The 20,936-nt window shown below is 48.8% G+C and overlaps 1 protein-coding gene across 3 annotated transcripts in view; it reads right to left on the bottom strand.

Annotated features, from left to right (window-relative positions):
- Window positions 1-259: 259 nt before the first annotated feature.
- Window positions 260-20,936, bottom strand: part of DIP2B (disco interacting protein 2 homolog B) — a 75,802-nt gene continuing 55,125 nt past the window's right edge. For all 3 annotated transcript variants that reach the window (XM_033083372.1, XM_033083373.1, XM_033083374.1), the window contains 21 exons: window positions 20,569-20,708; window positions 20,251-20,387; window positions 19,896-19,976; window positions 19,661-19,788; window positions 18,930-19,044; window positions 17,115-17,316; window positions 16,737-16,846; window positions 16,554-16,634; window positions 15,924-16,047; window positions 15,319-15,440; window positions 13,679-13,790; window positions 13,158-13,267; window positions 11,005-11,135; window positions 9,421-9,589; window positions 7,727-7,897; window positions 7,192-7,253; window positions 6,998-7,055; window positions 6,524-6,598; window positions 5,656-5,833; window positions 2,577-2,700; window positions 260-1,438 (listed from right to left, as the gene is read on the bottom strand). In XM_033083372.1, coding sequence (XP_032939263.1) covers window positions 1,186-1,438; window positions 2,577-2,700; window positions 5,656-5,833; window positions 6,524-6,598; window positions 6,998-7,055; window positions 7,192-7,253; window positions 7,727-7,897; window positions 9,421-9,589; window positions 11,005-11,135; window positions 13,158-13,267; window positions 13,679-13,790; window positions 15,319-15,440; window positions 15,924-16,047; window positions 16,554-16,634; window positions 16,737-16,846; window positions 17,115-17,316; window positions 18,930-19,044; window positions 19,661-19,788; window positions 19,896-19,976; window positions 20,251-20,387; window positions 20,569-20,708 — 2,683 coding nt within the window. In that variant the 3' untranslated portion in view covers window positions 260-1,185. The remainder of the gene's footprint in view (window positions 1,439-2,576; window positions 2,701-5,655; window positions 5,834-6,523; window positions 6,599-6,997; window positions 7,056-7,191; window positions 7,254-7,726; window positions 7,898-9,420; window positions 9,590-11,004; window positions 11,136-13,157; window positions 13,268-13,678; window positions 13,791-15,318; window positions 15,441-15,923; window positions 16,048-16,553; window positions 16,635-16,736; window positions 16,847-17,114; window positions 17,317-18,929; window positions 19,045-19,660; window positions 19,789-19,895; window positions 19,977-20,250; window positions 20,388-20,568; window positions 20,709-20,936) is intronic.

The following is a 20,936-nucleotide window of genomic DNA, read 5'->3' as shown; positions in this document are numbered from 1 at the left end:
AGCTCTCCCCCAGCCTGTGTGGAACTGATTCCCAGCAGGAAAATCTTGTACCTGCTGCTGCTTTAAGGCTTCTCTTTCTTCCCATTCCCTAAAGTTGGAGCTGACACAGGATGTGGAAGGTTGGGATAGCAATTTTCTCTATTTTGTGAAAAAAATTTTGAGTTTGCCAGAATTTCTGTCTCCTCCTGGAAAAAGAAAAAATTGCCTTAAAGCTGGAATTTTCCTGTTCTTTCAGGGAATGCTTTGAGGAGAAATTTTTGTTTGTGTGCCAACCTCAGGAATTTTTTTCCTTTCCACATCTGGTGCCAACCTCAGGAATTTTTTTCCTTCCCACACCTGGTGCCACAGGATGAGGCTGTCCCTCATTTCCTCCTGGGATTTCTGCCATTTCTACCCCATTCCATGCTGAATTCTCAGCCTCTTGGAGAAAAGATGTGCCTTAAAACCAAAGGGTTCTGCACACCAGAATAAAGATAAAAACGAAATCAGACACCTGGGCAAGGTGGGAGCATCTCACATTGTGTCCAAGCCAATGCCAGGATGCTGAGGACCACAAAAGTCACCTGTCCTTAAAAGTATCAACCTTCAGCTGTCCTCACTAGCCAAGTTAATTTTCTATCTAAGTGAATTATGTATAGTAATATTTACATATTTAAAATATAGGCAAAAAATTCTTTTTAAATTCCAGAAATCTCTATATGAATAAGCAACTCTGATTCTGTTATTGATTTGGTCATGGCACAATTGTCAATAAGATCCTGTGGGTTATGAACAGCTCCAGATGCAAAGGAGAGCATGGAGGAGGGAACTGCAGAATTCTGGTGACCCTTTTCTTAATAGTTTATTATCTTAACTAAATAAACCCTCCCCTTATAGAATCCTAACCCGGGATTAGATAAAAATACAAATATGTACAACGGGTGAAAAAGTAACACTACTGTAAAGGCCTTGGGGATTTTGTAGCTCACACATTTTCCCACTTTGCAGTTCTCTAAAGCTCATGGTTCAGTAAACTTGTTACAGACAGTTTGCTGCTGCTTCCCACATTTCCTTCACCCTACCAGGACCCAAAACCCCCCAGAATGAGAGGGAGGGAATGTGGCAGCAACTTCAAACTTTAGCTCAAGTATTAGTAATTTTTCACCAGCTTCATTTCCTAACCTCCCTGATCCCTCAGTGGTGCCATCACATGTTGTAGGCCACGTAAATGGGGTCCAGCTGATCTGCCAGGAAACTGTCCCGGAGGTGCATGCGCTGCTTCTCGCCGCGCGAATTGATGGGGATGACTCCGGGATCCACCACCACCACCACCCCCACAATCAAGTAATGTTCCTCCAGGACCACGTTGGTGACCAGAGGGACCAAATCCAGAGCTTCTTGTTCGCAGCCACACAGCTCCACCACCACCACCAGCAGGTTGGTCCAGGTGAACACAGCGCTGGAATGACAAAGGGAAAAACAAAAAATCCGATTGTGAAAAATACATTTCACTGCCTTGGTAAAACTGAAAGGGTTTAATAAAAAAACAATAGGAGATAAACATGAAGTAAAGGGTTAAAATGGTTTGGTGTGGATGATACAATTCCTCCAAAGCCATCTTCCCCTGGCCCCTGGAACTTGCTATAATAGATGTTATACTTGGAAAAAAATGCTGGGAAATGCAATCTGTGGTTACAGCTGCTTGTGGTGGAAAACCCCTGACAGCAGAGGTAAATGTTGTGTGAGATGACCACAAATCCAGAATCCCAGAATGGTTTGGGCTGGGAGGGACCTTCAAGATCATCCATGGGCAGGGACACCTTCCTCTATCCCAGGTTATTCCAAGCCTTGTCCAACCTGACCCTGGACAGTCCCAGAGATGGGGCAGCACTGGGTTATCTGTGCCAGGACCTCTCCACCCTCACAGGGGGAGTGTGGATGATACAATTCCTCCAAAGCCATCTTCCCCTGGCCCCTGGAACTTGCTATAATAGATAAGATTTCCTAGATATCAAGGCTGAGCCAAATTCCTTAAGAATTTGGCCACACTCTAACACCTTGGAAGATAATTGGTTAGAAATTAGTTTGTGTAATTGGTCAGTTCACCTTTAGAACTTCTCACTTTTCTTTGGAGACCCCAATACCTGAGCCAACTTTGGCCCCTCTCAAACCATGGCATTAACCTCAAACTGGGCTGCTCCATCTCCCAGGACTGTTTTATGTTTTGCCCTCACCCTTTTCCTTCAGCTCTGTCCTGATGTGACAGAACTCAGACCCATCTCAGCACCACCTGTATGAGACCCAATGCTGCTGTCCCTGACTCAGGAACAGCTCCTCACACCCCAGAGAAGGAAATCATCATTTCTGTGTTGAACTCAGTGAGAAAACACTGAGCCTGTCCTCATCTGCAGGTGGTAAATCAGATTTATAACTTGATGATGGCAACACAAAAACCTCTGAATTTCCCTTTTTTTAAATTTTTTTTCCTGACAAAACCCTGCATTTTTGTCCCACTTATTTTTCACATAAAACCCTACATTTTTTTTTGTCTGAAGTGCTACATTTCAGCTGGCTGCAGCCCTCAGGAAGAGTTTTACCATTCTGCAATGCTCCTGTGGGTTCGGGACACCGAGGTCTCGATGTCGATGGGGTGGTAGCGCAGCCCCCGCAGCTCCAGAGTCTCATCCAGGGCTCCCACAACGTACAGGGCATCGTGGCGCTCTGGGGACAGAGAAAATGGATAAAAAAAATTACATTATTTTCACCATTATAAGCTGCACCTGATTATAAGATGCATTTCTGCATGTCTTGGGTTACAATACAGAGTGTGATAAAAGGTGTCTGTTCTGTCAGCATCTGTTGAGGGTGGGGCAGTGATCCTGATCTCTGTGGGAGATATTCTGTTAATGGGCCAGCTGTTAAAACCAGGTGGGGCAGTGTTCTTTATCTAATGGGATATCTCCTGTTAATGATCATATTTTATAAACCAGGTGGGGCAGTGTTCTTTACCTAATGTGATATCTCCTGTTAATGGCCATGTTTTATAAACCAGGCAGGGCATTGTTCTTTATCTTTTCACAACCCATCCTTCCTCCAGCCAGTCATTTTCTGCTCATGGCCATTGAGTCCCACTGTGACTGATAAAATTACTGCATCCCATTGGGAGTTGCTCCAGCCAGGGGGAAGAGCCCAACATTTCTTACCAAGATAAAAACAGAGCTTTTGGAACACTAAGGGAGCCCCTTTCTCCACTGGACTCCAGAGGGGAACTGCTGTGGCCAGGCCCCTCCCAGCTGTGCCCAGGTCCCTGCCAGCTGTGCCCAGGTGCAGTCCTTGGTTAAGCCATGAGATTCCCATGGAAATGTCCAGGCTGCCCACACCCCTCCCAGCTGTGCCCAGTCCCTGCCAGCTGTGCCCCTGCCATGTGCCCAGTTCCTTCCCAGCCATGCTCATGCTCCTGCCAGTTGTGCCCAGTCCCCTCCAAGTCATGAACAGCCCCTGCCAGCTGTGCCCAGGTCCCTCCCAGCCATGCCCAGGTCCCTCTCAGCCATGCCCAGGTCCCTGCCATGTGCCCAGCTCCCTCCCAGCCATGCCCAGGTCCTTCCCAGGTGTGCCCCTGCCCCATGCCCAGCCCCAGCCCCATGCCCAGCCCCTCCTAGCTGTGCCCAGGTCCCTTCCAGCTGTGCCCAGGCCTCTCCCAGCTGTGCCTAGGTCCCTCCCAGCCATGCCCAACCCCTCCCAGCCATGCCCAGCTCCTCCCAGCCATGCCCAGCTGTGCCCAGCCCCTCCCAGCCATGTCCAGCCCTGTGCCCAGTCCCTGCCCAGCCCCACCTCCACTGGCTGCCGTGAGCTCTGTGCGCCGCACAAATCCCAGGTACCCGGTGCGAGCCCAGAGCATCTCCTGCCAGCTGTGTCCCTGCCACGTGCCCAGCTCCCTCCCAGCTGTGCCCAGCCCCATGCCCAGCTCCCTGCCAGCTGCTCCCAGCCATGCCCAGACCCTGCCCAGCCCCACCTCTGCTGGCTGCCGTGAGCTCGGTGCGCCGCACGAATCCCAGGTACCCGGTGTGAGCCCAGAGCGTCTCCTGCCACCTGTGTCCCTGCCATGTGCCCAGGTCCCTCTTAGCCATGCCCAGATCCCTGAGAGCCGTGCCCAGCCGCTGCTCAGCCCCACCTCCACTGGCTGCTGTGAGCTCTGTGTGCTGCACGAATCCCAGGTACCCGGTGCGAACCCAGAACATCTCCTGCCAGCTGTGTCCCTGCCATCTGCCCAGCTCCCTCCCTGCCATGTGCCCAGGTCCCTCCCAGTCATGCCCAGCTCCCTCTCAGCCATGCCCAGGTCCCTGCCATGTGCCCAATCCCCTGCCCAGCCCCACAACCGCTGGCCGCAGTGAGCTCTGTGCGTCGCACAAATCCCAGGTACCCAGTGCGAGCCCAGAGCATCTCCTGCCAGCTGTGTCCCTGCCATGTCCCCATGCCCCTCCCAGCCATGCCCAGGTCCCTGAGAGCCATGCCCAGGTCCCTCCCAGCTATGCCCAGCAGTGTCCAGCCCCTGCCAGAGTGCCCAGACCCTGCCCAGCCCCACCTCCACTGGCCGCGGTGAGCTCAGTGCGCCACACGAATCCCAGGTACCCGGTGTGCGCCCAGAGCGTCTCCTGCCAGCTGTGTCCCTGCCATGTGCCCAGCTCCTTCCCAGCTGTGTCCAGGTCCCTCTCAGCCATGCCCAGGCCCCTCTCAGCCATGCCCAGCTGTTCCCAGCCCCTGCCCAGCCCCACCTCCACTGGCTGCCGTGAGCTCAGTGCGCTGCACGAATCCCAGGTACCCGGTGCGAGCCCAGAGTGTCTCCTGCCAGCTGTGTCCCTGCCATGTGCCCAGCTCCCTCCCAGTTGTGTCCCTGCCATGTGCCCAGGTCCCTCCCAGCCATGCCCAGGTCCCTCCCAGCCATGCCCAGCCCTGTGCCCAGCCCCACCTCCACTGGCCGCGGTGAGCTCTGTGCGCCGCACAAATCCCAGGTACCCGGTGCGAGCCCAAAGCGTCTCCTGCCAGTTGTGTCCCTGCCATGTGCCCAGCTCCCTCCCAGTTGTGTCCCTGCCATGTGCCCAGGTCCCTCCCAGCTATGCCCAGCAGTGTCCAGCCCCTCCAAATCATGCCCAGTCCTTCCCAGCCATGCCCAGGCTGCCGTGAGCTCGGTGCGCCGCACGAATCCCAGGTACCTGGTGCAAGCCCAGAGCGTCTGCTGCCAGCTGTGTCCCTGCCATGTGCCCAGCTCCCTCCTGGCTGTGCCCAGGTCCCTTCCAGCTGTGCCCAGCCCCTCTCAGCCATACCCAGGTCCCTGCCATGTGCCCAGCCCCGTGCCCAGCCCCACCTCCGCTGGCCGCGGTGAGCTCGGTGCGTCACATGAATCCCAGGTACCCGGTGTGCGCCCAGAGCGTCTCCTGCCAGCTGTGTCCCTGCCATGTGCCCAGTTCCCTCCCAGCCGTGCCCAGCCCTGTGCCCAGCCCCTGCCCCACCTCCACTGGCTGCCGTGAGCTCGGTGCGCCGCACGAATCCCAGGTACCCGGTGCATGCCCAGAGCGTCTGCTGCCAGCTGTGTCCCTGCCATGTGCCCAGCTCCCTCCCAGCTGTGCCCAGCAGTGCCCAGGTCCCTCCCAGCCATGCCCAGCCCATGCCCAGCCCCACCTCCACTGGCTGCCGTGAGCTCTGTGCGCCGCACGAATCCCAGGTACCCGGTGCGTGCCCAGAGCGTCTGCGCGGCGTCGCCGAAGCTCAGACGGGTGTTGAAGTGGTCGGCCTGCAGCGTCTCGTTGTCGTAGATGGTGTAATAACCACTGGCTGTGTGGGGGCTGTTCACCCAAATCTGTGCAGGGAGGGGGGGAGATGTCACATCCTGGCACTGCTCTCAGCTGGAGCATCAGCCCAAGGGAGTGGGGAAACCGTAACGAGGAGGTTCTGGTTTTATCTGGGATTTTTCAGGTCAAAAAAGTTCAGTTCAAGCTTCCTCAAATATCCTGCAGAATCTTAAAAATGCATCTTGAGATCTACTCTTGCAGTAACTGTGAGGATTCACTGAGTAAATAGTGAATTTTAACATGTCAAGTCCAAAACTGGATAATAATCCCTCAAGCTTCCAAATACCCTGCAGAATCTTAAAAATGCATCTTGAGATCTACTCTTGCAGTAACTGTGAGGATGCACTCAGTAAATAGTGAATTTTAGCATGTCAAGTTCAAAACTGGATAATAATCCATCAAGTCCAAAACTGGATAATAATCCATCAACACAGATCAATACAATGGTGTGGAATCCAGATAATGAAAGCCAAATGTCAATTTTCTATTTGGGAGCCAGTTTGCAAGGTTTAGGGTGGAACAAGCTTCTTTTCAAGTGGGTTTTCTTTAAACTTGGCAGTGAAATAATATCCAAATTTTAACTATCCAGCAATAATTCATTTTACAGAGGTTTGTATCACAGCTCCAAATTTTCCCCCAGCAGAGAAAAGCCCAAGGAGCAGCAGGAAAAGACCCCAAGGAGCAAAACCTTCCCTTACCTCTCCAAGGTGAGAATCTCCCAGAGGTCCTTTTGTCTCTGGATTGACAATGACCACTTTGACTCCAGGCAGGATCTAAAGAAGGAAAATGTGCAATCCCTGTTGGATTCTTTTCAGCACAATAAAACACCCAGGTTGTTCAATCAGGGCAGGGTTTCACCCATGAACATCACAAACAGGGATAAAAAAAATCCCACAGCTCCAGGGTCACACAGCTAAGATATTCTGGGCCTGGACATGTTGTTAGATCTTGATTTTGAAAAATTCAGCTAAAAAATTACAGGAAATCCTCTTTCTGTTAAGCTATGAGGGAGTAAGAGCTGATTTCAAAAATACCAGAGCCCATATTTCTGTTATGGTTCATTGACTGCAAAATGGAATCATTTCCCCAACAGCTCCAGCAAAAAGGGAAATTCCTTCTAAACCAAAGTGACATTCCAGAGGGACAAGGGAAGAGGGGACACATGGAATCACCTTCCCAGACTCAGACAGCAGCAGGCTCTGAGGAGCTCCTCGTTCCACCAGACGCACTCTGAAGGAAAAGAATAAAATATTTTCAGGGAAAAAAAAAAAAAAAAAGAGCTGAAGTGTTTGGAGTGCTGTGAAAACTCAGCACTACTACAGGGTTTTATAGAGTTGATAAATTGGTTTCAGTGAACTTACAGTACCTGTCATGTCTCAAGGATTTCAGGTCTACATACACCGTGGTGGGATCGGGCCCCGACGTCCCCTGAGGAGTTTAAAATATTTAAAATAATCATTGATGCATTTAGAGCACTTGGAATAATTTCTGCCTGAGCCCAGAAACATTTCCAGGGGTTTCTTGCAGCACAATTCCTGCTCATATTCCCCCACCTAAGAGAAATTCTGTAGTGACTTTATGGAACACCTGGGTGGGAAGGAGATTTGGGGAAGGGAGAGACACCCCAAACTATTCCCACAAAAACAGGGCCTGGTGGTTAAGAAACAGCTCAGATTCATGTTGCACTTGTTCTGAGCATCTGTGAGACCATTTGGCAGCTGAAAAAGAATGAGAGAAGCTGCTTCAATCTTGTGCCAGCTGTTCCCTGTAGGGCAGATGTTGAGCTTCGGAAACGCGCACGGATGGGGAGCGTGGAATAAAAATCTGGGATGTGGTGCCAGGGATTAAAAATAAAAATAAATAATAAATAATAAATAAAAAAGAGTGCTGGGAAGCCTCACCTGTAAACAGATGGCCACGTTGACCCTTGAGCCAAAGGTGGTGCTGACAGCTCGGGGGGAGAGGCCGATGTCCTTGAAGAGTTTGGAGAAGGAATGAGTGAGGGAAACGCGCGGCCGCTCCTCGGCCACCACCACGCAGGTCCTCACACAGGACAGGTTAATGCCTCGAGCCTGCACACAAACACCAGCAAAGGCTGCTCAGAGGGCTGTCTGAACCACTCACTCAGTGGTTTGTCTTCTGGTTTTGCTCAGTTAGGATTAAAAGCACAAAGGAGATGAATTTTCTCATGTTCGAGGTTGGGTGTTTATTAAATCTTATCCAAAATACAAAGAATTAAAACCACAAAGGAGATGAATTTTCTCATGTTTGGGGTTGGGTGTTTATTAAAAGTATCTAAAGTACAGAGGTCTGTGACACTGCTGGCTACCTGTTAAAAGGGAGCAAAATGGAGCTGAATTTAGCTGGTTACAAGATCTTTAAAAGCTAAACAATAAAGAATTAACACCTCTGTTATTTATATTTTTGATCCAATAATCAAATTCCTGTGACCTGCAGTGTAACATTGTTCAACCAGAAACAACAAACTGAAATCATGAAGAATTGAAAAGAACACAGAAAGAAACAACACCCCAAAATCCTCCATTTTGTCCCATACCTAAATTAAAAAAAATTTAAAAACCCCAAATTTAAAATCCCTTCACCATGTGAAATCACACACTCCTATTTTAACTACACAGCTGTGATTTTAACTCCATCACTCAAATTTGGAATTCTTCTCCAAGGTCTCAAAAGCAGTGTTCTTCTGGGGGTCAGTGAAAGCTCAAACATCCCAGATTTCTGGGATCCAACAGCTGGAGGTTCATCAGACCCCTCTCAAGAAATTCTCTTTGCCTCTTATCCCTTGAAATTACTCAGGAAATGCAGGACAGACTCAGTCCTTGTGTTCCAAGTTACTTTTCTTTTGAATTATTCTGTTTGTAAAGTATAAATTGTGTCTGAGCAGAGCCTGGAAATGGGACTGACAGAGCTCCCTCCTGCCCCAGCTCAGCAGAGATGACACCTCTGAGTCAGTGCTGAGATGGAAACCAAAGCAGAATCAATTCATCCACTGGCACTGCACTGACTCTAAAAACACTGAGGTCTGAATCCATTTTTATTTTATTTTTATTTTTATTTTTATTTTTATTTTTATGGTGAATGCTCTGAGCAGCACCAGGCAGGAGCTCCCAGGTGAACAGGGCTGAGCTTTGATCTCACAGAGGAAATCCCAGGGAAAAATCCACCTCAGGCATGGCATGGAGTTCTTTTTTCCCCTTCTCTCATCTCCAAGGAGAACACACCTCCATTGAGCAGCTCTCCTGCCATGTGCTTTCCATCATGTGCTGCTCTGAGCCTCCACTGCAGACTGTTACATAAGGAATTGCTGCAGAGCAGAGCTGGGATCCTCCCTGCTCAGGGACATTCCCTGCCAGGTGCTCCCTGCTCCTTTCCCAGCCCTCTCCTGTCCTGGGGCTGCAGATTTTGGAGATTTATTTTTGGAGATTTGCTTTTGGAGATTTGCTTTTGGAGCACCTCTAGCTTGGAGATTTGTGCAATGGGGAAATTTGTATTTAATGATTTAATTTAATCACTTTGCTTTGCTGACAGAGTTTCCTTAATTTATGTAACACAACACTCAGGGAATGTTTCTTACCTTTAACATTTCAACTTGGTTTCCAAGTCCCTTTGTACAGTGTTCCATGACTGAATAGGAACAGAAAGTGTCCCTTATTTTATACTGGCTGACAGTAGATAACCAGAGAAAAAGATTGGATTCCAGCTCCATAGGAGGAATTAAAATTGACTGATGTCCAGAATACACACTGTGAAAAATATTAAAGGAGAAAACATTTTAGTGAAGTCTGTATTTATCTTTAAATTAATATTTACTGTATTTGCACATTACATTGCTGCTAGTCCAGGTTGTGGGACTGCAGCTGAGGCAAAATGAGGCAGCAACATTTTAAAAGTGCAACTTACTGTACAAAAATAACAATTTATCCACACACAAACACACAGTGACAGAGAAGGAAGAGAACTGGCTCAACCCCACACAGAACAAAAACTCCCTTATTGTAACATGTAATCAAGGAAGAAAGGGAAGAGAAACATTCTGAAGCCAGGAATATTTGGCAGCACAAACACACACAATCAACACTGGATAACATCTTGCTAATCTGCAGCAAAAGGGAACATGTTGTTGTCAGTTCAAAGACAAATCTCCCCTGACTGTAAATTAAATCATTCTGTAATGTCAGCACGGCTGTAATTACAGTAATTTCACGATTATAAGCTGCAGGTTACAGTAGAGGATGTGATAAAAGGTTTCTGTTCTATTTCCATCTGTTGAGGGTGGGGGAAGTGATCCTGATCTCCATGGGAGATATTCTGTTAATGGGCCAGCTGTTAAAAACCAGCTGGGGCAGTGTTATTTATCTCATGGGATATCTCCTGTTAATGGGTCATGTTTTATAAACCAGGTAGAACATTGTTCTTTATCTTTTCACACCCCATCCTTCCTCCAGCCAGTCATTTTCTGCTCATGGCCATTGAGTCCCACTGTGGGACTGATAAAATTACTGCATCCCATTGGGAGTTGCTCCAGCCAGGGGGAAGAGCCCAACATTTCTTACCAAGATAAAAACAGAGGTTTTGGGACACTAAGGGAGCCCCTTTCTCCACTGGACTCCAGAGGAAAACCGGATTTCTCCACATCACCACTGGACTCCAGAGGGAAACTGCACCTTGTACAGGAGCACTGCTCCAACTGAGCCACATCTGTCACTGCAGGAGGATGGGACTGCTGCCAACACCCTGCCTGACTGACAGGTGTCAGATTGAACTCTGACTTTGTCAGGGTTTGGGGATGTTTCTTTGTAATTCTGTATTTCCATTTTAATTTCCCTAGAAAAGAACTGTTATTCCTATTCCCACATCTTTGCCTGAAATCCCCTTGATCTCAAAATTATAATAATTTGGATGGAGGGGGTTTACATTCTCCATTTCAAAGAGAAGCTCCTGCCTTTCTCAGCAGACACCTCCAAACTAAAACAGCAAATTTTCCTTCTTTGTCCATATTTAAGCCACACCTGATTATAAACTGCACTTTGGGTTCAGACCAAAATTTTAGTCAAAATGGTGCAGCTTATAATTGTGAAATTACACCCAGAAGGATCCATTTCCCATTTCCAACCAGCCAAAATTCACCTTCCCCTTTCCCCCCCCCAGCAAATCCTACCTGCAAAGGCACCAGAGCACAAATCCCAGCCCGCAGTAGGGGTCCAGACAAATGGCAATCTGCCGCGAGGAGTAGAGCTCACACTGCAGCTTGATGGCCCTGCACAGGCCACTGACAGCAGCATGGGACATCTGCAACACAGGGGACACTGCTGGGAGCCCAGGGCAGCACCCAGGGGTGCTCCAGCACGGGGAGGGGGCAGCACAGGGAGTTTATGGAGAGCTGGGGTGAAGGCAGAGCTGAAATTGGCTCCTGAGATTCCAGAGCTGAGGTAGAGAGTGCAGAGCTCTGACAGTTCAGCTGTGGTTGTTGGAGTTCCACCTCAACATCAGGAGGTGGCAGAGCACTGGAACATTGCCCTGGGTGGTCCTGGAGTCTTCTGGAGACATTCCAAACCCACCTGGGCATGTTCCTGTGGCAGCTGCTCTGGGGGATCCCAGGGGTCCCTTCCAACCCTGCCCATCCTGTGACTGCAACTCCAGTCACACATGAGCATTAACCACAGTCTAAACCTTTTTTTTTTTAGTTTCTTATCCTCTTTTTTTTGATTGCATCCCTATTCTGCTCTTGGTGGAGGCCAGCAGATCTCAGAGCTCTCTCCAGTGGGAGCAGAATTCCTGACCCCTCTTCCTCCATGGCAGAACTAACCCAGAACTTAAGACCACAGCTTTGTTAGAAGAAAATTTGGGTCCTTGTTTAAGCTACAAGTTGCAGGTGGAGAACACCAACGGTTCAGCTGTGGTTGTTGGAGTTCCACCTCAGCATGAGGAGGTGGCAGAGCATTGGAACACTGCTCTGGGTGGTCCTGGAGTCTTACTCTGCTCTTGGTGGAGGCCAGCAGATCTCAGAGCTCTCTCCAGTGGGAGCAGAATTCCTGACCCCTTTTCCTCCATGGTAGAACTGACCCAGAATTTAAGACCACAGCTTTGTTAGAAGAAAATTTGGGTCCTTGTTTAAGCTACAAGTTGCAAGTGGAGGACACCAACAGTTCAGCTGTGGTTGTTGGAGTTCCACCTCAACATGAGGAAGAACTTTCCATGGAGGTGGCAGAGCACTGAAACACTGCTCTGGGTGGTCCTGGAGAGCTCAGAGCTCTCTCCAGTGGGAGCAGAATTCCTGACCTTTCTTCCTCCATGGTAGAACTGACACAGAATTTAAGACCACAGCTTTGTTAAAAGAAAATCTGGGTCTTTGTTTAAGCTACAAGTTGCAGGTGGAGGACACCAACAGCTCAGCTGTGGTTGTTGGGAGTTTCACCTCAGCATGAGGAGGTGGCAGAGCATTGGAGCACTGCCCTGGGTGGTCCTGGAGTCTTCTGGAGACATTCCAAACCCACCTGGGCATGTTCCTGTGGCAGCTGCTCTGGGGAATCCCAGGGGTCCCTTCCAACCCTGCCCATCCTGGATTGCAACTCCAATCACACATGAGCATTAACAACAGTCTAAACCTTTATTTTTTAGTTTCTTATCTGACTGCATCCCTATTCTACTCTTGGTGGAGGCCAGTAGAGCTCAGAGCTCTCTCCAGTGGGAGCAGAATTCCTGACCTCTCTTCCTCCATGGCAGAACTAACCCAGAATTTAAGACCACAGCTTTGTTAGAAGAAAATCTGGGTCTTTGTTTAAGCTACAAGTTGCAGGTGCAGGACACCAATAGTTCAGCTGTGGTTGTTGGAGTTCCACCTGAACATGAGAAGGTGGCAGAGCACTCCTCTGAGTGGTCATGGAGTCTTCTGGAGACATTCCAAACCCACCTGTGGCAGCTGCTCTGGGTGACCCTGCCCTGGACGGGGGGATCCCAGGGGTCCCTTCCAACCCTGCCCATCCTGTGATTGCAACTCCAATCACACATGAGCATTAACCACAGTCTAAACCTTTTTTTTTTTAGTTTCTTATCCTCTTTTTCTTGATTGCATCCCTATTCTGCTCTTGGTGGAGGCCAGCAGAGCTCAGAGCTCTCTCCAGTGGGAGCAGAATTCCTGACCCCTTTTCCTCCATGGTAGAACTGACCCAGAATTTAAGACCACAGCTTTGTTAAAAGAAAATCTGGGTCTTTGTTTAAGCTACAAGTTGCAGGTGGAGATCAAGGGGAGGTGGCTCAGAGGGTGAGGCAAAAAGAAGACAGAAATTCCCCTCTTCCAACCCCTTACTATACCTTTACTCCTGTGAGCATGCCTGTTGTGGATACACTAAAATCTAGATATGCCAACATTTCAGGTGTGGGTGGCTTGTAGATCTGGGCCAGTCGCTTCCTGGGCAAGTCATCTGTGCAAGAGAGAAACAAATGGGTTAATTTGGGTTCCTCTGCTGGTGTTTGAAAGGAAAACACAACTTTTAAAAGAGCAGAGATGGAATAGAAAACTTTCTATTAATTTCCTTTCCAGAAGAGACAGGTTAGTGTATGGCAAAACTCTTGTCAAAGCTCCCACATGGAAAATTATCTCTTCTCAGGAAAAGGAAGAAAAGCAGATTAAAGTTGTCTCCAGCTGTCACTGATGTCACTGCAATCATTTCCCAAGCACAGGTCGATGCAGAAGAGTTCTCAGTGAACAAAGGCACATCTTGGACAGCTTTTGTACATGTTCAAACAACCTTTCATGAGGCACTCAGTGGCTTTGGAAGTCACCTGTCACCCCCCCAGAGAACATCAAGGAGCCTCCTGGCCCAGGGACTCACCTGTGTCGATGATGGTTGGCCAGGTTTTCACATCCACAGCACCAGCTGCCTCTCTGGACTTGAGCAGCCTCATCAGGGTCTGGGTTGTGAGGATACAGGCAGCTTTGCTGACCTGCAAAGATCAACACTCACTGAAACAAAGAGGCAGGAGCAGGTCCCAGCAGCACTGCCACTCCAGAGCTGATCTTCAGGGACTCTTTTATCATCTGCAGCCAATTTCTTTCAGCAAACCTGATTTTTGGGTTTTTTTTCTGCTCTTCTTCCCCTTCACTAAATCCCAGTGCAGCCCAGCCTGCACAGACCCTGTCAGAACCTCTGGAGCAGCTGAGGTGCCACAGCAAGATCCAGCTTTCCTCCCCATGGTGTCTCCTGGTTACTGGGCTTGGGAAGTGACTCAGCTACAGGATTTGGACTTCCCCAGCAATAAGGAGCATCCAGGGGAAGTTCTGGCTGCCAACATCATGTTGGTGTTCTCAGAAAGCACCTGCAGTGTGTCTGGGAGGGGGTGATTCCATGAATGAGAACACTGTCCCTCAGCCCCAAGGTGTGCCTGGATCCCTCTCACACAGACAGCACGAGGTTGGTGACACCCCTGGAGCCTGAGAGGCTGGAGCAGAGCTCAGTGTGACTTCTGTGTCACCTCTGGAGGTGAGCAGAGCTCAGTGTGACTCCTGTGTCACCTCTGGAGGTGAGCAGTGCTCAGTGTGACTCCTATGACACCCCTGGAGGTGAGCAGTGCTCAGTGTGACTCCTGTGACACCCCTGGAGGTGAGCAGAGCTCCCTGTGACTCCTGTGTCACCTCTGGAGGTGAGCAGAGCTCACTGTGACTCCTGTGTCACCCCTGGAGGTGAGCAGTGCTCAGTGTGACTCCTGTGTCACCTCTGGAGGTGAGTAGAGCTCAGAGTGACTCCTGTGTCACCCCTGGAGGTGAGCAGAGCTCAGTGTGACTCCTGTGACACTCCTGGAGGTGAGCAGAGCTCAGAGTGACTTCTGTGACACTCCTGGAGCCTGAGAGGCTGTAGCAGAGCTCACTGTGACTCCTGTGTCACCTCTGGAGGTGAGCAGTGCTCAGTGTGACTCCTGTGACACCTCTGGAGGTGAGCAGTGCTCAGTGTGACTCCTGTGTCACTCCTGTCACCTCTGGAGCCTGAAGCTGGAGCAGCAGTGCTCAGTGTGACTCCTGTGTCACTCCTGTCACCTCTGGAGCCTGAAGCTGGAGCAGCAGTGCTCAGTGTGACTCCTGTGTCACTCCTGGAGGTGAGCAGAGCCCAGTGTGACTCCTGTGTCACCTCTGGAGCCTGAGAGGCTGGAGCAGAGCTCAGTATGACTCCTGTGTCACTCCTGGAGCCCATGAGCACTGGTACAGTCCCTGTGACACTCCTGTCACCCCTGGAGCCTGAGAGGCTGGAGCAGAGCTCAGTGTGACTCCTGTGTCACCCCTGGAGCCCATGAGCACTGCCACAGTCCCTGTGACACTCCTGTCACCCCTGGAGCCTCAAGTTGTTAACAGCAGTGCTCAATGTGACTCCTGTGTCACTCTTGTCACCTCTGGAGCCTCAGGCTATAACAGCAGTGCTCAGTGTGACTCTTGTGACACTCCTGTCACCCCTGGAGCCCGAGGCCCCACCCTGTCACTCACCTCCACAATCATCTTCACTGTGGGCAGTGTTGCCACCAGGCTCTGGGCGTGGGGAGGGCGCACGGTGACAGGGACACAGCCCGAGTACAGGCAGCCATAGAAGGCTGAGATGAGCTCAATTCCTGCAAGGACACGACAGGGGGACACTGGGGAGGGACATCCTGGGCACAGCAGGGCACTGCTGCTCCTCCTGTGGGATGAGGGAAACATTTCCACAGCACTGCAGCAGCCCAGCAGCAAGGGCAGCTGGTGAAGTTGATAAAAGGAAGGTGATAAAAGGAGTTGATAAAAGGAAGTTGATAAAAGGAAGGTGATAAAAGGAAGAGTGGGTGGTCAGGAGTTGCTTGAGCTCTCCACTGCAACACCTCTGCCAGGAATTGGTGCTGGAAAAGACAGGAATTCAACAGCAGGAAGTTGGGGATGGGGAAAGTAAAGGAAGCAGGCAGGAAATCATCTCCATCCCACAGGATTAGAACATCCTGGTGACTCCAAAGCCAGTCAGGACACACCAGTGAGCACCTCTCACAAGCACTGAGTGCTTTTCCTGCATTTGCAGATCCCAAAAAAAAATCCCAGGCTGTGTTTCCCCAGCAGGACTCACTCACCAGGAGGATAAAGAAGCACCACATTGTCCCCTGCATTGAGATGGCCTTTGTCACACAGCACTGATGCAATTCTCTCAGCTTTTTTGTGCAGCTGGAGGCAGGTGGCTGTGCACACAGTGGTTCCCTTGAAAGGAGACAAAAAATGCTCTAAACAGGGGTTGGAACAACACCAAGTGGCTGCTGTGAGATAAATCCAAGCTTGCTGGCTAGCAGGAGGCTACAGCTAGGAGTTATCTCTACCTAAAGGCTGCTGGCTGATCCACTACTGAATCAAAGGATAGAGATGGAGTTAGAGCTGCTCTAGAAAATTCTACCTTCCAGGGAGTCAGTTCAGGTCTTCTTGCACCAGAACCTTGCCAGAATATACTCAACACCATTGATAGGGATGGTGGCACCAAGGGACACACCATTAACTGAGACAGGAACCAGTGGGACCTACAAACATGCTCAGTTTTAAAATGAAGTGTTGAACCATGAAGGGACCCAGAGGGTCAAGCTTTAAAACAAATCTGTGGGCAAAATCTGACACAGAGGCTAAAGAGAGGCACTCAGAGGGTAAAAGATTTTAAAGTTTCTGCCTGACACTGGGTAACACATGGACCTTAAAATCCAGCTCAGCACTGACTGTACCTTGGCATTCAATAAAAGGAAGAGTGGGTGGTCAGGAGTTGCTTGAGCTCTCCACTGCAACACCTCTGTCAGAAACTGGTGCTGGAAAAGACAGGCAGGAATTCAACACCAGCTTCTCCTTCAGTGCTTTCCCAGGAGAGGAAACTCCTTCCCATCCTCCAGCTGCCACAAACCCTGATTTACCTTTTTAACTAAATCATTGTCTTCTATTTGACCCAGATCTCTCCCAGAGGCTTGAGCAATTCTCTTCCCAGCAACCAGGTTCCCCACCATCACAGAGGCAGGGCCCACACCTGTGGAGAGACAGCAGCACTTTGGGAAGGGGCAGAGCAAAGGGACAGAATTCCTGCAGGATCCCAGTGCCAATGAAGCCTCACTGATGGAGCTCAGCAAGTCTTTGCTCATCAAGAGGGAAAATCCCAAATGAAGAATTAAAATTCCTGACTGACACATGCAAAGAAAGGCCTGGAACACACCCCAGCCATGGTGTGACAGCTCTGGGACATCCCTGGGGTTGAGGCACTGAGCCAATTTAACAGCACAAAAAGGGTTCAGGTTTACCTGGCTGTTTCTGCCTGGGCTTTGGCAAGTTGGTCACACAAGTGTGTGGGCACATGAGGATGTTGCAGGGGTGCAGAGAGCCCTCCAGAAAGTGCTGCTTGGTTTGGGAGATGTGGATTCCTCCCAGAGGAGTTTTTGGCAATGTGTTAGCTGGCACCAGAGCAAGGCAGTAAACACCCACTTGGTGAATGCTGTCAATTGCCTAAAGAGAGGAGAGAGGGTCACAGGCAATCCTGGCACTGCTGCTGCACTGAAACACTAAAAAACAAACCCCTGGATCTGTGAGACAATCACTGACATCCCATTTCCCCTCTGTGCCACCAGTGCTGGGCACATCCCTGCTTTTCCAGCCCATTTCCCAGACACCAAATCCATTTTTAAATCTTTCATGAGCAAAATCCCAAAATATCCAGAGCTGCCTGATGAATCACACGAGTGTGATCTCAGGATTGTATCCATCTGTCTCCTCTGAACCATCACACTCTGTTCCCTCCTGCCTGCCTCAGCATCCAGGCATCTGATCCATTATTCAGAGCACCAGGTACTTCCCTGATTTTCCACTTCACTCCCTGAATGTCATTCCTGGAATGACACACATGCAGTGCAGGCAGCTCTCAAAGGAAGTCCTTGCTGCTCATTCTTTCAGGACCACACTCATTCAGTTGTTCTGCACTTTCCCTGCTGAAAATGCATCTCCAAAAGAAAAGGGCAGCTTTGAAGCCAAGCTCTGAGCTCCACATGATCCAGACTAAAAGCAAAGCTTGAGTACAGATCTGCTCTGCAGTTCTGAGAGGAGATTACCAGAGCCCCTCTGTTCTCCCATGGAATTTCATCCCAAAATTGAACTTAAATTTCTCTTTTTTTTCAGTTTGAAGCCATTCCCTTTGTCCTGTCACAATTTCTTCCCAAAATTGAACTTAAATTTCTCTTTTTTTCAGTTTGAAGCCATTCCCTTTGTCCTGTCACAATTTCTTCCCAAAATTTAACTTAAATTTCTCTTTTTTTTCAGTTTGAAGCCATTCCCTTTGTCCTGTCACAATTTCATCCCAAAATTGAACTTAAATTTCTCTTTTTTCAGTTTGAAGCCATTCCCTTTGTCCTGTCACAATTTCATCCCAAAATTGAACTTAAATTTCTCTTTTTTTCAGTTTGAAGCCATTCCCTTTGTCCTGTCACAATTTCATCCCAAAATTGAACTTAAATTTCTCTTTTTTTCAGTTTGAAGCCATTCCCTTTGTCCTGTCACAATTTCTTCCCAAAATTGAACTTAAATTTCTCTTTTTTCAGTTTGAAGCCATTCCCTTTGTCCTGTCACAATTTCATCCCAAAATTGAACTTAAATTTCTCTTTTTTCAGTTTGAAGCCATTCCCTTTGTCCTGTCACAATTTCATCCCAAAATTTAACTTAAATTTCTCTTTTTTTCAGTTTGAAGCCATTCCCTTTGTCCTGTCACAATTTCATCCCAAAATTGAACTTAAATTTCTCTTTTTTTCAGTTTGAAGCCATTCCCTTTGTCCTGTCACAATTTCATCCCAAAATTGAACTTAAATTTCTCTTTTTTTCAGTTTGAAGCCATTCCCTTTGCCCTGTCACAATTTCATCCCAAAATTGAACTCAAATTTCTCTTTTTTTTCAGTTTGAAGCCATTCCCTTTGTCCTGTCACTCCCTCAGGACACAACAGAACAGTTTGGACCCAACCTGTGTTCCTGCACAAACCCCTTGTGCCAGGAGGGATTCAAAGCTTGTGGTTGTGTCCATGGGGCCATGGCAGCTCTGCCCACAGCCCAAAAAGCTGCAGGATTTGCTGCTGTACCTGCAGCACCCGACTCATCCACTGGAAGCTGTCCTCCTCTGAGGCATCTGGCCTCTGCTCTGCCACCACCACGATCCTCTCGTCGTAGAACACGGACACAGAGAACACAGCAATCCTAAAAAAGGCACAAATTCCAGTTTCACTCCTTGGAAACCAAGGAGAGATTAAAGACACAGCTTGTTAAAATAAATAAAAAGAGGACAAAAGCATCAGACAATCAGCAAAAAGAGTGGGGAGTATTGAAGGGGTTAATTCCATTTTCTGATGGAATTTCCATATGGCACAGTCCCCAACCTGCTGTCACATTCCTGTTCCAACTTCTGGCAAAGCACAAATGAAAGGAGATTTAAAGGCACTTCCATGATGATTTCAAACCTCTCACTCAGTCTCATGTGAGCTCCAGCCCTGCCTGAAGATCTAGAAAATTATATCCAGCACTGCTAAATAAAAATCAAATATCTTTGGACATTAATGAAACTCTTCCTTGCTGCACCAGCCAGCAGCTCTCTGCAGAGACACAGAATTAATTTCTCCATGTGCCTGATTTATTTTGTTGTTACTTGATTGCTTTCCCTGAAGCACAGACTTGATGAAAAGCCAGGCTGGGTAATAAAAGACCTGGGCAGAATCAGGGCAATTACTAAATCAAAAATAATGTTTAGTTGAACTGAGAAATCTAAGGAAGCACTAAAGCTTTATGACATGGGGAGGGAAAGGTTTTTTGTGCTGACCTTCCTCTGTAAACTGTTTTGAGGGACTCCACAGCCAGCCCAGTGGCCACGATGTCGTCGGCGTTGTGTCTCCTCCCGCTCACCGTCAGCAAGCCGTCCATCTTCCCAACCACAAACACCAAACTGCCCTGCAAGGCAGCAAAACCACTGTGAGCAGCTCTCAGTGAGCTCTTCTTCTCCACAAAAAATAAAAAAAATAACCATTGAAGGGTCAGAGCAGTGCAGGCTCACATACAGGTCCAACAAATCCCAGCAAGCCGGAGCGCACGAAGGGAACTTCCCCCACTGGAGAGCCAGAGGAGTTCACAGGGATCACCTGCAACAAAGGGGAGGAAATTGGAGGCAAAGCAGCCTAAAGAGAGAGAAAAACCTTCTCCACCCCAAAAATTGAGTGAAGGGAAGAGGAGAAGGGAAGGCAGCCCTTGCACAGCTGTTGTTTTGGCAGGGTGGGAGATGTTTATGGAGAGTTTGTGTTTAACTGCAAGGAGTGCATGTTTATAAAAAACAAAATTAACATTTCAGTTACAAACCCAAGAGCACCAGTTTTACACAGAAAATAGGGAAGGAAGAATGCATTCTGCTAAACATACCTCAAAAGTATTCTTTGTCACCCCTGCCAGCCCATAGTACATCATTCCTCCTGCTCTGGAGCTCACACAGATTTCACCAATCTCATCTGTTTTACAGAGCTGGGGTGGCCCATCTGGTTTCACTATACACATCATGCCTAGGACAAATAAAGCTTTGTTAAAATCAGCTCCAAACTTTGCCCTGCATGAGAACCAAACCATTTAATGGTGACAGAAATGACAGAGCCACACTGAGCTGATATGGGAGAGAATATTGACCCATTCTGCTCTTAAAACAACCCCAAAAATATCTCACATGAGACTCCTGCCTGTTTTTACCTCCTGGCATCACGTGCCCAACGTCCTGGACAGTGAGAGCAGAGTTTTTGTCCTCAGTGTTGACTCGAATCACCCCAAAGCTCAGCCCATTCAAGGACAGGATGGCTCTGCCTGGCAAAGGGGCCCCAGGGACTCCAGGCCTGGAGAGGACACAAAAATCAATAAATGAACTCAAATCAGGCACCCAGCTCTGTGTCAGACTCAGATGGAGATGGCACACAACAGGAATAGGTGGATTCAGTGTCTCTGCTTTGCAGAATCATTTCAAAGTGGGATCCACACCCCAAGGAGCCAGGTTTGCATTCCCTGAGGAATTGTGTTCCTGTGGCAGCTCAGGATCTCAAACCCCAGCTCCCAATCCACATCAC

Source organism: Catharus ustulatus, chromosome 31, assembly GCF_009819885.2.
Source record: "Catharus ustulatus isolate bCatUst1 chromosome 31, bCatUst1.pri.v2, whole genome shotgun sequence".
Classification (NCBI taxonomy): domain Eukaryota; kingdom Metazoa; phylum Chordata; class Aves; order Passeriformes; family Turdidae; genus Catharus; species Catharus ustulatus.
Note: the sequence above shows the minus strand (reverse complement) of the source record. Positions and strands in the feature narration are given on the sequence as shown.